The 17,172-nt window shown below is 33.7% G+C and overlaps 1 protein-coding gene across 1 annotated transcript; it reads left to right on the plus strand.

Moving 5' to 3' along the window:
* Positions 1 to 14,550: 14,550 nt before the first annotated feature.
* Positions 14,551 to 16,407, plus strand: LOC107893117 (UPF0481 protein At3g47200). Its single transcript, XM_016818036.2, has 2 exons — positions 14,551 to 14,680; positions 14,877 to 16,407. Exon 2 carries the CDS (start codon positions 14,891 to 14,893, stop codon positions 16,232 to 16,234), a length of 1,344 nt encoding a protein of 447 aa, XP_016673525.2. The 5' UTR covers positions 14,551 to 14,680; positions 14,877 to 14,890; the 3' UTR covers positions 16,235 to 16,407.
* Positions 16,408 to 17,172: the final 765 nt, after the last annotated feature.

Consider the following 17,172-nt stretch of genomic DNA (forward strand, 5'->3'; position numbering starts at 1 on the left):
GTTGAATTTGGTTTCATGAATCGTGTGGTATCAGTATACTATTATTCTTGATATCTATAAATTTCATATTGGAAATGGATTGATTTGATTAAAGTTTATACGAACTTACTAATCATTCATTGCTTACGTAGTTATGTTTCTTTACTTTTCAGATTATCGGAAGCTCGATCGGGTTGAAAGCTCGTCGAAGATTTATCATACTATCTAGAGATTATATCAGTAGATTTTGATGTCTTGGTTAAGGTTATAATGACATGTATAGGTATTTTGGCTAATCTTGACATATGTGTTTTGGTTGTTGATATGGTCATTTGGTTTGGGTTGACTTATGACTTATGTCTTAGTTTTGGCATGTAAATATTAGTCTTAAAATGGTGAATGTTTGTTTTGCTATGTTTGAATGACGAAAGATGAAATGAAAGTCTAAATATACATATTGTAAATGTCTTATGGCATATGTAAATGTGGTGAATTGGTACTTTGTTATGAATGACTTATATGACATTGATGCTAGTGGTTGAATGGTATACTTAGTACCATTTGGTATGTTATGGTAAGTAAATTCAATGGTATGTAATGATACAAACTTAGTTAGAAGTTAATCAATTATTTTGGCCAAATTGAGTACATGGTTATACATGTTTTAATGTTGTCATTTAAGGTGCCTTTGGGTATATTGGTTGGATGTTATTATACCATATGTGTTTGTCTTGATTATGCATGATCTTGGTGCCTTTTGAGGGCTTATGTATATGTGCAAAAGGGATTATAGGTACAAGTTGAAAAGGGTGAGAAAAATGGCTTGTAAAATGGCCTATTTTCGTCTACACGGGCAGAGACACGGATTTATGTCTCAGCCATATGTGACACATGGCCAGGTAGCATAGCCGTGTGTTCCTTTTAGTTTTCAAAGGGTTACAAGTTAGGTTTTACACGGCCTAGCACATGGCCTGACACACGGGCGTGCGAGATTATTTCGAAGGGTACACGGCCTGGCACACGAGCGTGTGGCTTGGCCGTGTGACCCAATTCAGTGAGTTACATGAGCATCGGCACAGGCTGGGACACGACCGTGTGTCCCTATTTCGAATGCCCACATGGCCTAAGACATGGGCGTGTCTCTTAGCCGTGTGAGTCATATGGCCTGGCCACACGGCTGTATATCCTCTGCAGTTTGTAAATTTTCATCTTTTCCCTGAAATTTCTATATTTATTTAGTCCTGATTTATTTCTAATGTGTTTTTAGGGCCTCGAGGGCTCGTATAAGGGACAATATGTATGCTATTGATTGCCTTTGCTATGATTGATGATATGGATTAAATGTTTTAAAATTTTGGATAGTTTTGAAATGTAGACTAGGTCTTTAACATTTAAGGTAACAAAATGAATCTTTCCTCTTAAAGTTGGGGTTTAATTTCAATACTAACAAGGACGCTTTATGGGTTCAAGTATAAGGGCTAAATCCAAAATTCAAGAGGTATCTATAATGGTAATTACGTGCAACAGAAGATCTTTTGTCTGGAATTCCATTGCCAAAGTTTGGCCTCTCTTACGAGATGGCCTTTGTAGGTCCATAAGAGATGGGAATTCAATCAGATTCTGGGTTGATGATTGGGTTCCTAAGGTGGGTCTTGAGACACTAAATGATCCAAATAATATGGCTCGAGATGATGATCTCATCCTCAAAGATTTGGTTACAAAAGGCGATGAATGAAATTGGAGGTATATTATAAATCATTTGGACAAATTTTTGTTTTGATAAAATAGTGGGTGTTTCACCTCCTAGTGCACTTGCTGGATTGGATTCATTAGTATCTAAATGGTCTATGAATGGAGACTTAATTGTTAAAGCATCTTATACTTTATTATCTCGTGATTCATGGTATATTTCGGACAGAAAATGGGAACTTGCTTGGTCCTATGATGGTCTGAAAAGTGTTTGACAATTTTTATGGCTGGTTTTAAAAGAGAGGCTCCTCTCAAACATGGAAAGATGCAAACGCGGAATGACGGATGACTCTAGTTGCTACATTTATGGATCTGCAGAAGAAAATATCCTTCATACACTTTGTGATTGTTCAAAGCAATTCATTTTGAATTCATTTTACTCTAGGTTCATATCTCTTTCACTTTTATCTTGGGTGAATGTTAATATTTCTAATTAATTGAATTTACAATTCAAAAATGTTAATTGGAACACCTTGTACGACATACTATGTTGGTTTGTATGGAAACAAAAGAATTCTTTTGTTTTTGAAAATGTTCCTCATAATTCTGGTATACTTGTGGGATCGGCTTGGAGTTGGGCCGTGAATGTTAAAGCTAATAGGTAACCAACAGTCAAGGTTAAAAATTGACTCAGGCCAAGCACCTGGTAGTCACCAGTAGCTGGTTGCATCAAAATAAACATAGACAGTGCAAGGAAACCTCATACTAGACTTGCCTAATCAACTAGGATTGCTAGAGACAGCCATGTCAAATGGATATTTGAATATGGTCGCAATATTGGAAAATGTAGTGTTGAACAAGCAAAACTTTAGGCAATTTGTGATGACTTAAACTGCTTTGGTCTAAAGGGTGTAAACTGGTTGTTTTGGAATGTGATTGTTTAACTACAGTTCAAGCAATCAATGGTGGTTATAAAGATGTAGTGAACAAGGCACTGATATGCAGAATAAAAGAGCTTAGCGCTCAAGAATGGGTGGTTCGCATCGAGCATATTATTGGGAATCTAATGGAGCAGCTAATGTCTTAGCTAGTACGATTTTTGACTATCAATTGAGTCTCCATGAGTTTGCTTCTCCCCCTAAACAAATTAATGCTTTCGTTCCAAATAATTTGAAAGATGATATTGATGTAATTGTTGTTATGTAATTTTTAACTTTTTTTTCTTACCAAAAGAAAAAGTAGGTTAATATGTACATATTACAACATAAGTCTCACCTCTAGTGTTTTATAGCTGCTGACGCCTGCTTCTAGCAGTACATAGTGTTTATACTACACTTGAAAATGCTACAGGTAAAAGCTCAACGTGTAGTTTAATTTCCAAAAGTTAATAATAATAATAATAATAATAATAATAATAATAATAATAGTTTAATCAAGTTGTAAAAAAAATTGGGGCTTAAGAAAAAATTTCAAAAACTTTTATAAATTTACTTGGAATTTTTAAAAATTTTAGAAAATTTAATTAGAATTTAAAAAAATTTCATGGACTCATGAAATATTTTAAAATTTAAAATTTAAAAGATATAGTGGAAATTTTTCTTAGAGCCAATTTAGGCCACGTGTATGTACATTTTTATTGTTTTTTATTATGACCGGGTCAACAAAATTGCAAAACTTTAAGAAATAACCGAAAGTTGTTTTCACAAAACCACGTGAATCACCTAATGGTAAAAAACCGATAGATTACTTTGGCTATGGTTAACTTTTTTAAAGAAATAAAAAATTATAAAAATAATTATTTAACTTATCAACACGTTTTTAAAGAAATTATAAAAAATTATAAAATAATTATTTAACTTATCAACTTCGCCTTTTCTTATTTACTTTCATTAACTATTGTTAATTAAATAACAAAAAATGTCACGTTTTAAATTAACATAATAATAAATTTAATTTATAATAAAAATAATTTCCAATAATTACACATTTATGTACTTTTTCTATGCTTGAAAAGAGATCATAAAAGAATTTAAAATTTAAATAAAATAAAGTATTTCATTAATCAGTAAAAAATAATAAATTAAGATTTATTATCCGTTCTTTCATTTTATCTACATAAAATAATTGAAAAAAGTTGTGTTCTTTTCATTTTATTTTATTTTTACAAAAATCTAAGAAATTCAATTTCGTTTTTGATATCACTTTTACCGATTACAACACTCCATTTCGATAGTAAATTACAATAACAAATTTTAAGTTGTATTTTAATGTAAATTTTGATCCGCGCCGGTGTTTACTAGTTAATTTTGCTTATATTTGTGGAAATATGGTGTATCAATTAATACAAAAAATGAATTAAAATATAATTTTCTTATAGAATTAAAGGAAAAAAATGTAAAGAATAAAGAGAGTGGGAGTAAAAAAGGAAAGGCGTATTTTATTCATTCATGATAATAATCTACAATGTTTCTCCAAAGTTTATATTATAGACATAATAAGTATAAATGAAATAGAACTTTACTTTTAATGAATATTAGAATTTAAAATACATTAAAACTTATTTTGATATTAATAGATATCCACTTAATAATAAAATATTCATAACACTCCACTTATATGTCCATTGGTAGATAATGTGTTTTGTTAAATCATTACTAAGATAAAAATCCCGTGGGAAAAAAATTTCTAGTGAAGAAAAAAGAATACACATATCTATAATACGCATAACATGCTGTCTCATTAAAAATCTTACAAAAAAAATCCAATAGAATAAAACCTCAGTTAAGAAAAAGAAAGCACAGCGCATATTTACTCCCATTCATAAAAACATCACATAATATTTCATATTCTACGTATTCAATCTTGAATACTAGCTTTCAAATGACTATTTGAATGTATTTGCTAAGCATTTATATCACCATTCTTTTGAAAGTCATGAGTGAGGAAAATTTTAGATAAATATATTTTGATATCTTCAGTAGTTCCAACAATAATCATAACAAACTTTAAATATGATTCTTCTATAAAAATACAAATAAGTATTTTAAATCATTTTATAACCCTCCTTCAACTATTATTCACTAAGTCAAATTTACCACATATGTTCAAATTATTTCAATTTTTATAAATGAATAATTTCCCAATAATTTCAATATGCTTCTAGCGTTCTAAATCCTTCAAGGATTTTAATATAAACTTTACTATATAGTGATTAATAAAAGGTTACAACAACAATCATTAGACGTAAGTTAAATATTTTATGAACTGTCAGTTTAATAATATATATAAAGGCCACTACAAAAAAATATTATATCTTTTCACAATCATTACCAAGATTTTATTTATTAATTTAAAAAATGTAAGACATTAATATCTCAACTTATCAACTCCATATTTTCTTATTTATTGATAGTTAACTTTTTTTTAAATTATAAAATAATTGTTTAACTTATCAATTACGCTCTTTCTTATTTTTTTTCATTAACTATTGTTAATTAAATAACAAAAAATTTGACGTTTTAAATTCCCATAATAATAATTTTAATTTTGAATGAAAAATTTTGGCTAATCATTACACAATCATCAAGTTTTTTCTCAAATTTTTTATTGGTTAGCATCAAGTTATGCTTGTCTCGGTTTTAGAGACAAAATTGGATAAATTGAAATATGTGTGTGACTTTATAATTGAATTTGATTTGATATGGAATTTGATATTGTTTGTTGTTGGATTATTACTCATAGCTAAAGACAATACGAGGCTGCCGAGAGGGAAAGGAAAGGCGAAAGTCGACGACAAGCAACTCGAATTTTTTGATTTGTATTTATATGATTTGAATTAATCTATTTATTGCACATTCATGATGTTTTTCCTGGTACAATATTGAGGTGAGTTTAAAATAGCTAGTAGAATTGAATTGGTATGATTGGGATAAATTATATAGATAAAGGACTAAATTGAATAAAATGAAAAATAGTCTCACTTATGATTTATGATATTATGTATGAAATTAAGCTGAAACATGATAATTGAATTGATGAAATGATAAGTTGATGGTATATTGAGAATGAAAGAATGATAATTTAATTTATAATGAAATTGAAAAATTAGTTACCTTATTAACTGTTCAGGTATAGTCGGATATATTTGGCATGTCATAGAATTGATTGAGTACGGGTTACTTAGACTATATGTCGATGAGCGCTGGGCTCATTTCTTTCGGATGTTTAGATGAGTGCAGGGCACAACTTTTATTTCAATTATGCCAATGAGCGCTGAACACAATTAATTAACTTTGAACGTTCCAATTAAGTATTGAGTGTCAAATTGGTGTGCTAGCTGGGATTCATATGTCCTTTTGAGTCTAAGTCATATTAACAAGGAATATAAATTATGACTTGGTTGATTGATACTTGGAAAATGATTAAAAGTTATAAAGTTGTATTACATGTTTTATAAACAATATTTGATTACCGATAGCATGTGAAAGACAATGTGAACCAGTTAACGAGCCTAAGGACCGTTATGGTTAGATAAGGAATGGTTGATTCAATTTTGAAATTGTAATGCATATTTGGTTGAATGTGTTAAAATTGTAACATCCTGAGATTCGTGGGTTAACTGAGGACTCGTGGAGTTACCTATAGACATTTATAATGGCACATGATATCATTGAAAAATAGAAGTGATTCACGGTAGACCACTCCATAGTAAAAACTCGTTTAACTATCGTGTGACTTTGTCACACAGCCGTGTGCTACCCTTCACACGGGCGTTTGGACCCTCACACGACCTGGACTGCTCTACACGGCCGGAGTACGCGGGCGTGTGGCCTTATCTTGCCAGATTTTGGTTCTAGGTCAATTTAAGCGTACTTGTGACTCTGTGTGTTTCAACCCTTGGCTAAGCTTTAGTAAAGGTATTTATGACTCTGTTCTGACTTCGGTTTAGGTGAGATTCGTGATTGGATGAGTAACATGTTTGTTTCTGAACTTGGTTGACGGGGTGTGTAGGTGCAATATGCTTCTGTTTGATTGTCTGACTAGGTGTCACTGTTCTGTGAGGTTATATAGCCATTGAATCTGAATCTGGGTAATTGAGTATACTCTTATCTGAATCTGACTGACTAGATGTGAATGACTGTCTGTAATCTTGTACTCTGATTCTGTTCATCTGTTTGCACACATATATATATGTATATAATATTTTTAGGTGGGATTATGAAGAGAAGGAAGACTGAAACTGAACTGAACTGGCAGTTGATCTGCTGGTTGTTAGCCCCTAATGCCCAAAGGGTTTTGGGCAGTCCCAAGACCCTGAGGGTCGTGGACTATACTGTTAGCGGGTTACCGCATTGCACAGTACATCGCATACGTCAGCCTTACTACGTGTATCTATCTGATCTGGCAATTTAACTGCACTTTACTGGTATAGCGGTTTATCGTATTACACTGTACCGCTATACGTCAGCTTCGCTGCGTATCATCACTGTTTGATCTGGAAATTCATACTGCATGTTTGTACCGCAGTTTACTGCATAGCACTATACAGCTTACTAAGAGCCCCTAATGTCGAAAGGGTCGTGGGCAGTCCCAATACCCTGAGGGTTGTGGACATTATTGGAGTGCAGGGATGGATGGGCCTTACGAGGTCCTATGTGGTGTGATTGGTTGGATGAGCTCAAACAGCTCTTATGTGGAGTGATGGGGGATGGAGTGGTGTGTTGGATGGATGGTGGGTTTTCTAACTTAATTGCATTCATAAGCATTTGTTTGTCTGTTCTATGCGCTAGAATATCTGCTTGTTCTGTTTGACTATAAAGAACTTTTGTTGTTCTATGTACTTTGTAACTCTGATTGTATTTAACTGACTGAATAGAACTAGTGACTCTTTTGTGAACTGTGATTATCTGATTGAGACTTCTGTCTTGAAGTTACCATCAGATTCTGTGAGTATATTCCGCTTCTGAACTGCTATGGGTTTTCTGTTTCTGATTCTGTAGTAGTTGGTTTTGAACTCAAACTGAGCTCGTGTAGCTCACCCCCTTTTTTCTGTTTCCCTTTCGGTACTTTTCAGAATTTTGGATGCTAGACTCGGTACGCGGAGGTCTCAGACAATATCGTAAACCTTAGATTAATAGTTTTGTTTTTTGCTATGATTATGTTATTTGATTAATTTTGAACTGCAAGGTTTTAAAAGACTGTGGTACAATTTCTGCTTTAGATTTTCATTCGTACATTTATTCTGGTTTTGTAAAATTTTTCCCATGATCACTTCAGTGATCAATGTAGCATCCTGAGTTTGATTTAAACTTCTAGGCCAGGTTTGGGGTGTTACAAGTCATTTGAAAACAGTATGTCACGTTGAGACGTTGAACGGTGGTCGTTGTGACAAGCCCAAGTTGCCTTACCATGGTATAATGCCGAGTTCAATTTTTGCGATAAGGTTTACTCAATATGTTACTTCGTGATGTCAACTTGATGTTTTGAAATTTTTATAAATTGGTCTTAAATCTATCTCGAGTTAGTTTTAGAGCTTTTATAAGCTCACGTAAGACCCAAAAATGGTTGTTTAATGAATTACATGCATGTTTTGATTGAAATTAATTATTTAATGGTATAAATCATACGATGTTTGATTGCACTTGCTCTGGCAATGAATGTAACACCTTGTAACTCGAATTCGATGATTAGATCGAGTATTAGGATGTTATATTTATTAGTATCAGAGTTATACATTTAGCTAATTTTTGGATTAAATTATTCTCAAAAATTGAGTCCAGAGATACATGCCAAATTTGAGTCAAGTCTAGTTCGGGATTTGGATGCTGATTATAAATTTTTTATTTTTTTTATAGCTAAAGATGTTAGAGGAATAAAAAAAAGGATAGTGATGATGTATATAACAATGATCATTTCGTTGAGAATAAAAATAGAATCGAGATTGAGATACTTGGAATTGATTCAGTAAGTGCTCATTAGTTTAGAGTTACAAAACCTTGACTAGAGGGTTAGGGATGAAGATCTACTCCATGTTATAGTGGAAGCTTTTCAACGAGTGGCGGGAACTACTCCACAAGTTACACCAGTACCCGCAGTTGGATGAGTTTTGATAAAAGAGTTGTGGAAGATTGTGCCACTGAGTTTAAAGGACTGAAAAGGGTTGATCTATAGACAAATGAGGCTTTGCTTGAATCGAAGAATTAGGTACTGCAATAGTTTGAGTGTTCTTCGTATGAGTGTGTCATGTACTTAGTTTCCCTCTTGAAAGAGGAGGCATATTAGTGGTGGTTGACAGTTACTCAACATGTTTCAATCGATCAAATTAATTGGGATTTCTTTCAGTCCGAATTCCAGAAAAAGGTATGTAGGCGAGTTATATTTGGAAGATCAGAAGTAGGAATTTATGATTTTGAAATAAGGTGAGATGCCAGTAGTTGATTGTGAGCGTAAATTTCTGCCACTAAGCAAATACGCTCTAAAACTAATACTTATGGAAAAGGAAAGTTGTAAGCGATTCCTTCGGGGATTGCATGATGAGCTCAGAGTTCAATTAGTCTCCCATAGAATAAAAGAATTTTCTAACCTGATTGAATGAGCCAAGATCGTGGAGCAGGCTATGGACCTTGACAATAGGACTAAACCCTTTTGAGCCTTCGGGATGCGGATAAGGACTTCTAGTTTGCATTTGTTACCAAAGCGAGCTAGAGAGTCTCATGAGCCCTAGAGAGGACCTCAAAGTCCGTTAGATCAGAAAGAGTTTGAAATCGTTAGCTGTCAATATTTGTGGGTAGTGTTAGAGGTTTCGCCAGAGATTATGATATTTTGAACTGCAATAATTATGGAAAAAACACCGGAGCAAGTGTTGAAAGTTGACAAGAGCTTGTTTTTGTTGTGGATCTCAAGACCACTTTACCGGATATTGTGTGAGGAATGATAATGATCTATCTGCTACTGCTCAGTGGTTCACTGCTATAGGTTGCGGAAATCTCCGCAGTGGTTTTGTATTGAGGGGTGGTTTGAGAAAAGGGACCAACAGTTCAACAATCTAAGGCTAGAGTCCTAGCTCGATCCTATGTGGTTCATACCTGTGAGAAAGGTGATGCTACTGATGTCGTAGTAGGTATATTTCTTTTACTCTCATGACTCGTATGTACTTTGATTGACCTTGGTTCATCGTATTCATATATAAATTATGGTTTTATGAAATCAGAGAGTTTGAAATCTAAAATGGCAAAATTTACAATAGTGGCATTGAGTCCTATGGGACAAACCTTGCTCGTTGACCAAGTTTGTAAACGGTGTCTATTGGAAATTCATAATAGATCGTTCCTTAATGATTTACTGGTCATGCCATTTGGAAATTTCAATGTGATTTTGAAATATATTGGTTAACTAAATATGGTGTGATACTAGACTGTCTCTAAAAGAAGTTTTTTTTTCAAAGTCCGAATGGTGAGGCTGTGGAAGTGAAAGGTATCAGTTTGTATCATTTAATCAACTCGAGCTAATAAGCTCTTAAATCAAGGTTGTGAAGCATATCTAGCCTATATAATTATCTTAAACTCTAATGAAAGCCGAATAAGCAATATTCAAATGATATACAAGTTCCCGAATGTTGTTTTTAAGAATTGGAAGGATTGTCTCCTAATCATGAGGTCTAATTTACAATTGAAATTTACCTAGGTACAACTTCAGTATCAATTGCTCCATACCGTATGACACCGATAAAGTTAAATGAGCAAAAAGTTTAGTTGCAAGATCTCTTGTGTAGTGGCTTTATTTATAGGGAGCTTTAATACTGCTTGTCAAGAAGAAACATGGGTCGATACAGCTTTGCATTGATTACAGACAGCTGAAGAACAATCTAACAATAAAAAATTGATATCTTCTGTCACATATCGGTGATTTTTTGACCAATTGATAGGTGCTTCAGTCTTTTCCAAATGATTTGAGGTTGGAATATTATCAGTTAAAGGTAAAAGATAGTGACATACCAAAAACAATATTCTATATGTGGTATAGTCACCTTGTGATGCCATTCAGACCGACAAATGCCCCTACAGCATTCATGCATCTCATGAACCGCATATTCTAGCTTTATCTGGATTAGTTCATAGTAGTATTCATTGATGATATCCTGATATACTTGAGATCAGAAACTGAGCATGAAATGTATTTGAGATTCATAATGCAAGTGTTGCGAGAGAAGCAACTATATTAGAAGCTCAATAAATGTAAGTTTTGGTTATTTGAAGTGGTATTTCTGGGCCACGTTATTTTAGTTGAGGGAATTCGAGTCGATCCTAAAAAGATTGAAGTTATCTTTCTATAGAAAACACCAAAAAGTGTAACAAAGATTTGAAGTTTCCTTGGTTTGGTCGGATATTAAAAGAGGTTTGTGAATGGGTTTTTCAAAATAGCTTTGCCTATGATAAAGCTCCTGCAAAAGAACATGTCGTTTGAATGGAATAAGTGGTGTCAGGAAAGTTTAAGAAGTTGAAAAGAATGTTGACCAAAATGTCAATCCTGACTTTGCCCGAGTCAAGGAAAGAGTTCATGGTGTTTAATGATGCCTCCTTGAATGGTTTGAGTTTTGTGTTGACGAAGGATGGCAAGATGATTGCATACAATGTTTGCTCTTCATTGTATATCATGAGTGCAATGACCCGACGCATGATTTAGAGGATATAGCAATTGAATTGCGGACAATGTTTGTTCAACTCAATATTTGTGGTAATGGTAGCCTACTGGCAAAATTGAGAATTAAACTTGTGTTTCTTGATTGGATAAAAGAGGCACAACTTGTTGGTATTAATTTATCTGAGAAAAAGAAGCTTATTCAACAATGCATCGTTGAAAATTTCAGTGTCGATGAGAATGATTGCCTTAGATTCCGTAATCGAATCCTGTTCCTAAATATGTTGAATTAAAAGAATTGATTCTACATGAGACTCATATTAGTTCCTTTGCTATGCATCCTAATGACGCAAAAATGTATTGCGACTTGCAAGAAACATACTGATGGCCAAAAATGAAAAGGGAAATTGTTAACTATGTTGCAAAATGTTTGACCTGTTAGCGGGTAAAGGTCAAACACCAAGTTCCCACTAGGTAATTACAGCCTATCTCAATTCCAAAATGAAAAGTGCTTAGTGTTACAGGAAAAGGTCAAGAGGAAACCTTTGAACTACCTCCATATATAATCTCTGAAGCTAAGTTCTTCAAAACATCTCAAGAGTAAAAAGATAGCCCAAGAACTTCTCATATTTCAGGGTTACTTCCACTTCTTCTACTTTTATGAAGTAGTACCTTGTGAAAACATCTCTCATTAAACATCTCTTGAAATGCAAGACAAGGGCTATTCTTGAAAAAGAGTTATTTTGGCTCGTTTCAAATGTGAGTTGTTTCAATGTAAAGGTTAAAAAAGAGTTATTTTATGGTGATAATTTTCTTGGAAGCGCTTATTCTTAATAATGGCTCATTCGAAAAAACACAATATTCAAAATAGATGTTTTTCCAAACAATGGTTGTTCTAAACATAATTATTCTTGAAACGCTATTATAGTAAACAAGAGTTGTTCTGAATTTTACTTGTTCCCAAAAAGAGATGTTCTCAAATGATAGCTACGCTAGATGACAACTATTTTAAACTGAAGCCCTGTTCTGAATATAGTTGTTCTAGGTGCAACTATTCTTAAACAACGGTTGTTTTGAATAACAACTATATTGACTAGTAATTGTTCTTCTAGAGTGATTGTTGGAACATTTATAAAATATATATAATGTTCCAATAGTTGCAAATTAAAAGTTACAAGTGACTCAAAAGTTATGTCACTTGATTATTAACCAAGACTCGTCATTATTCATAATGATTAGTTATGGATCTTAAATAATAAAAGCTATGTTGCTTGATTATTAATAAAAAAGTTATGATTTTTCAAGTAATATATAAAAAAAAATGAGCTTGTTCACTCTTAATGGATGTAACTATCCAAATAGGTATCTATTGGATAGTTATGTCTCTACGAAGAGACACGAGAACTTACATAAAGAGGAGAGGAATTTTATTTGCATATATACTAAGAAATACTAAACCAAACAAAAAAAATTCAAAAACAAAAGTTTCTCTAATCTTATCCATCAAAGATTTTCCTATACAGAATTACTACAAAAGTTATTTATAGAAATTGATACTCTTGCTATGTTCCGCTTACTGCACAGTGGATTGTTTCTATTAGTGCAAAACACTGACAATCATTGGACTTCATTATATCCTCAAGGTTTATTTGTCAATAAATTGTTTGCGCACCAAAATATAATCTTAAAAATAGTGGCTTGATACACACTAGACTTGATCATGGACCAGACCACTCGGTCCAAAGGCCCACCCGAAAAGTGGGGGAGGGTTTGGACAAAAATATAAGCCCAAAAAATAGCTTTGAGCAAAAAAAAAAAGAGGCCTTAGGTAATCTTTTTTTTTACCGAGATCGGCCTGGATTTTCAGAAGAAAAAAAACCTAATGTTATTTTACTGTTTTTTTGTCATTGTTTGCTACCATCTCGTTATTATTTGGATATTTATAACTCTTATTATTATTAAGTTTGCTACTATTATAAAGACATTTGACTACTAAGTTACACATATTTTGGAGTTATTTAAGTATAAATAAATTTTTAATCTATTTTCAATTTGTTGGGAAACATTTATTTTAATATTTTTAGTGAACTTTATTATATTGTTTAAATTTATTTTTATATAAAAATATAAAAAAAATTAATACGAGCGGGCCAGCCTCGAATTTTAACATTTTATTTGGGCCGAACTTGGACAAAATTTTAAGCCCATTTTTTAGGATGGGCCTAGAAATCGGGCCTAAAATTTTGTAAAGGCCAAACCCGTTCTATGTTTACCTCTAATACACACGTGAGAGTCTTGTCTTATTGGTTCTTTTTCTGTTGGAGTAATTGCTTGTGTTTCGTTCATGTGTTTAAGGTTTTTCTCAATGACAATTTAGAAATTTCGCATTAATCGTGACAATTCTTAAGCCAACCAATCTCTGACTCAATGAAAGGACTGGACACAATTGGGTTTTGTACCTAGCAATTCGGTACGGAGTATAGGTAAGGACATTAATAATAACAAAGTGAAAACTAGCAAATTACTATGCTCATTCTCAATTCCAAGCGAGAATCCATCTTACTCGACAGGGGCGAAGCTAGGGGGGCTGGCAGGGGCCCCGACCCCCCCTAAAATGTAAAATTATTATTTAGACTTTAATTTTTTTTTAAAAATTTTAAATTAATAAAGGTAAAATTATACTTTGGCCCCCTAAAATTATAAAAATTTGATTTAATCATTTACAAATTATAAAGATATAGATTATAAAAAATTAAAATTTTATCCGTCCCCTTAAAAACTTATCGTGGCTTCGCCCTGTTACTCGACTCATTTTATTGCTTATGCGAGAGTAAGAAATACAAAATTGCATAATCCTGAGAGGGAGTGGATCAACATCTTCGAGAGTAAATCAAATGGAAGCTAGCTTCGGCTCTTGCTGACATTACAACACTGCTTCGTGGAATAAAATTCACAAAATCGGCACAAGGAGATAGAGAAATTCAAAGAGAAGCAAAGGAGTTGGCAATTGAAGCCCTAATGTGGATTTATCCTTTAGTTTGTTTGTATTTTCTTACGTCCTTTTCTAATTAATTTCTTGTCGTCTATTTGGGAGACCTAAAAGAAAAAGACAGATGATAGAAGACAAAGAAAGCTGTGAAACACATTTATGGTACCCTACCAGCCCTTGACTCCGCCCTTGGTTAGATCAGATTCAACCCACCCGGTCCAAATTTGCATCTATATAAATGCCCTTAGCCACTCTGATCGACTTCAAGGATTCACTTATTATCTAGTAACTTGTTCTTCAACGTTTCCCTTCCATTTCTCTCTGTTTTCAAATCCAGGCTTCAGCAGCCAATTCTAGTATTGGAAGCCAAAGGTTATCGGATTCACTGTAAGTTTTAAGTCTCTATGTGTATGATCTACAGTAGTCAGTAACATACTAGTACTGGTCTGGTCGGTACATACTGATTTCAAAGCACCGTACTGTTGCATGCCACATAACGATACTAAAATCATTTTTCATTCAGTATATATATATATATAAAGTTTATTGCTAACTTGATATGTATGCTTGATACATGAAAAAGTGCAGGTGCAAGAAATGGCTCCAAGGAAGGGACAATTAGGCTCAATTAACGCCCCATCATTTGAGACAAAGAAAGATGAAGCATCCAATGATTCGGAAGTTGAGGATTTGGAGCGGGGGCTAGACCAAGGGTTTATCTACGAGGTCCCTAGGAACATTCGTCAAGCAAATCCAAAAGCTTACACTCCTCTATTGATTTCAATTGGCCCTCTTCATTATAGGAAAACAAGTTTGGCTAGCATGGCCAAGTATAAAGTGGATTATCAAGATAAATTTCTTCAAAGGACTTCCGTTTCCAAGGAGGCATTGGAAAGTTTTTGGAGCTTCATTGAACGCAACGAGAAAATTATTCTTTACTGTTACGAGGCTTTAATCGATGAAGATGAGTTCGTAAAGATGATATTTTATGATGCACTGTTTATCGTGGAGCTCTTCTTGAGGAACTATGAGAAGGAAGTGGAAAAAAACTCGGACATCAAAGACTTCTTGTTGAAAGAAACATGGTCCGCTGGTCTACGGAGGGATTTGATCTTACTTGAAAACCAGATCCCAATGTTCGTGCTTGAAGAACTGTATAAACCATATGAAAACCACAAACTAGCATCAGATGCCTCTGTTCCTTCTTTCCTTAAACTAGCTTGCTCCTACTTTGACATTCCATGGGACCCGCAGTTCGAACATATACAAATCCCACACTTCACCGCTTTGCAAAGATGCCATATGACCAAAACACAAAATCCATCATCCAAGACCAAGATCCCAACGTTGAAAAAAGTGTATGATGCCACAAGTTTGCATGAAGTTGGTGTTGAGCTTATAGCTGAACCTAATCAAACTGCATGTTTGCTTGATGTTAAATTTGACGGTAAAAAGCTTAAAATTCCCAAATTTACCGTGCACTCCAACACTGAAGCTTACCTTCGGAACATCATGGCGTTCGAGATGTGCCATTGTCCAGATGAAGCCTACGTTTGTGCTTACATAGAGCTAATGAATTATCTCATTCGAACTGCCCAAGATGTAGAACAGTTAATAGAAAAAGGGATTTTAAGCAAGGAAGGCAAAAACGAAGGAAAACTGGTTACCATAATAAACACGAATATAGCGGTGCAACGTATGATTAAGAAACTTATGCAGGGAATTGGGGAGCCACCTGCTTGCTACCGGGAAACCGCGAACCGATTGAACCAGCTTTATAAAGAGGGTCGGAAGCGCAAAGTGACATTATTCATCAAGGAAAATTATGGAATTCTGAAGCGTGTTTATTTCCCCAATCTTTGGAGAGGAACAGGGACTGTTGCTGCTTTTATGGTGGTCGTCCTCACCTGCATACAAACCGTGTTGGCTTTTGTGAATTAATGTTTAGTATTATCGTGCTGGTGTGTTTTCAATAAAATACGAACGCCTATGCATTTGTATGTAATGAAAGTAGTGATTGAAGTTTTCATGGTTTTGCTTTTAGTTTGGCATTTGGCTACGGTCAAATATTTTAGTGTATATTAGGTTTAATTATCATGCCAAAGTTAACATTATATGTCCTATCACCTAATTTTTCTGGGTATGTAATCTTCAGTACCTGCTTGCCCAAACCACACCTTCTGCTTAACTTATCGTTGCCGGTTGCCCCGTCACTCAACCCAACTCCTGGTCTCTTCATCTGCATCCATCTAATCTATATATCTTGTAAAGAAGGTTGAGGTTAAAGATGATGTGAACAACTTAAGGGAGGAACAGGTACTGGATGGTAGTGATTTAGTGAATAAAGGTGAAGGAAAAGAAAGCAGGGAGAAAGGAAAAAGAAAGAAAATCTTTCATTTCATTTAAGAAAGTAATTAATATTCAGAGAAAAAGAAAAAGGATCAATTCTTCTTAATTACTTGGCATACTTACCTTGTTTAGATACAAGCATGTTAGCTACCTTAGTTTTGGCATAATTTTGACTAAGATAACACTTAAAATAACAAGTGAGCAGAAGTATCCATGTTCATTAAACAATATAAGCAAACTCAAAACATATCAATTCATCACTTTCACATAACTTGTCTCAATGTCATATTCTATCATTATCCATAAGAACATAACAACTTCACATAGTTGATTTTCAATGTCATATTCCATTACCAATCTATAAGATTATACTAATTCCGTACAATTTCTTTCAATGTTATATCAAATTATTTTTATCAACTCATTTCATTACATTTTCAAGTTTTATATTCCAATTAATTATCATGTTTCGCCAAATGGAGCCTTAGTAAAATAGACTCAGATATACAGGTAAACTACACCATACTAGG

Source organism: Gossypium hirsutum, chromosome A13 (genome assembly GCF_007990345.1).
Source record: "Gossypium hirsutum isolate 1008001.06 chromosome A13, Gossypium_hirsutum_v2.1, whole genome shotgun sequence".
Lineage (NCBI taxonomy): Eukaryota > Viridiplantae > Streptophyta > Magnoliopsida > Malvales > Malvaceae > Gossypium > Gossypium hirsutum.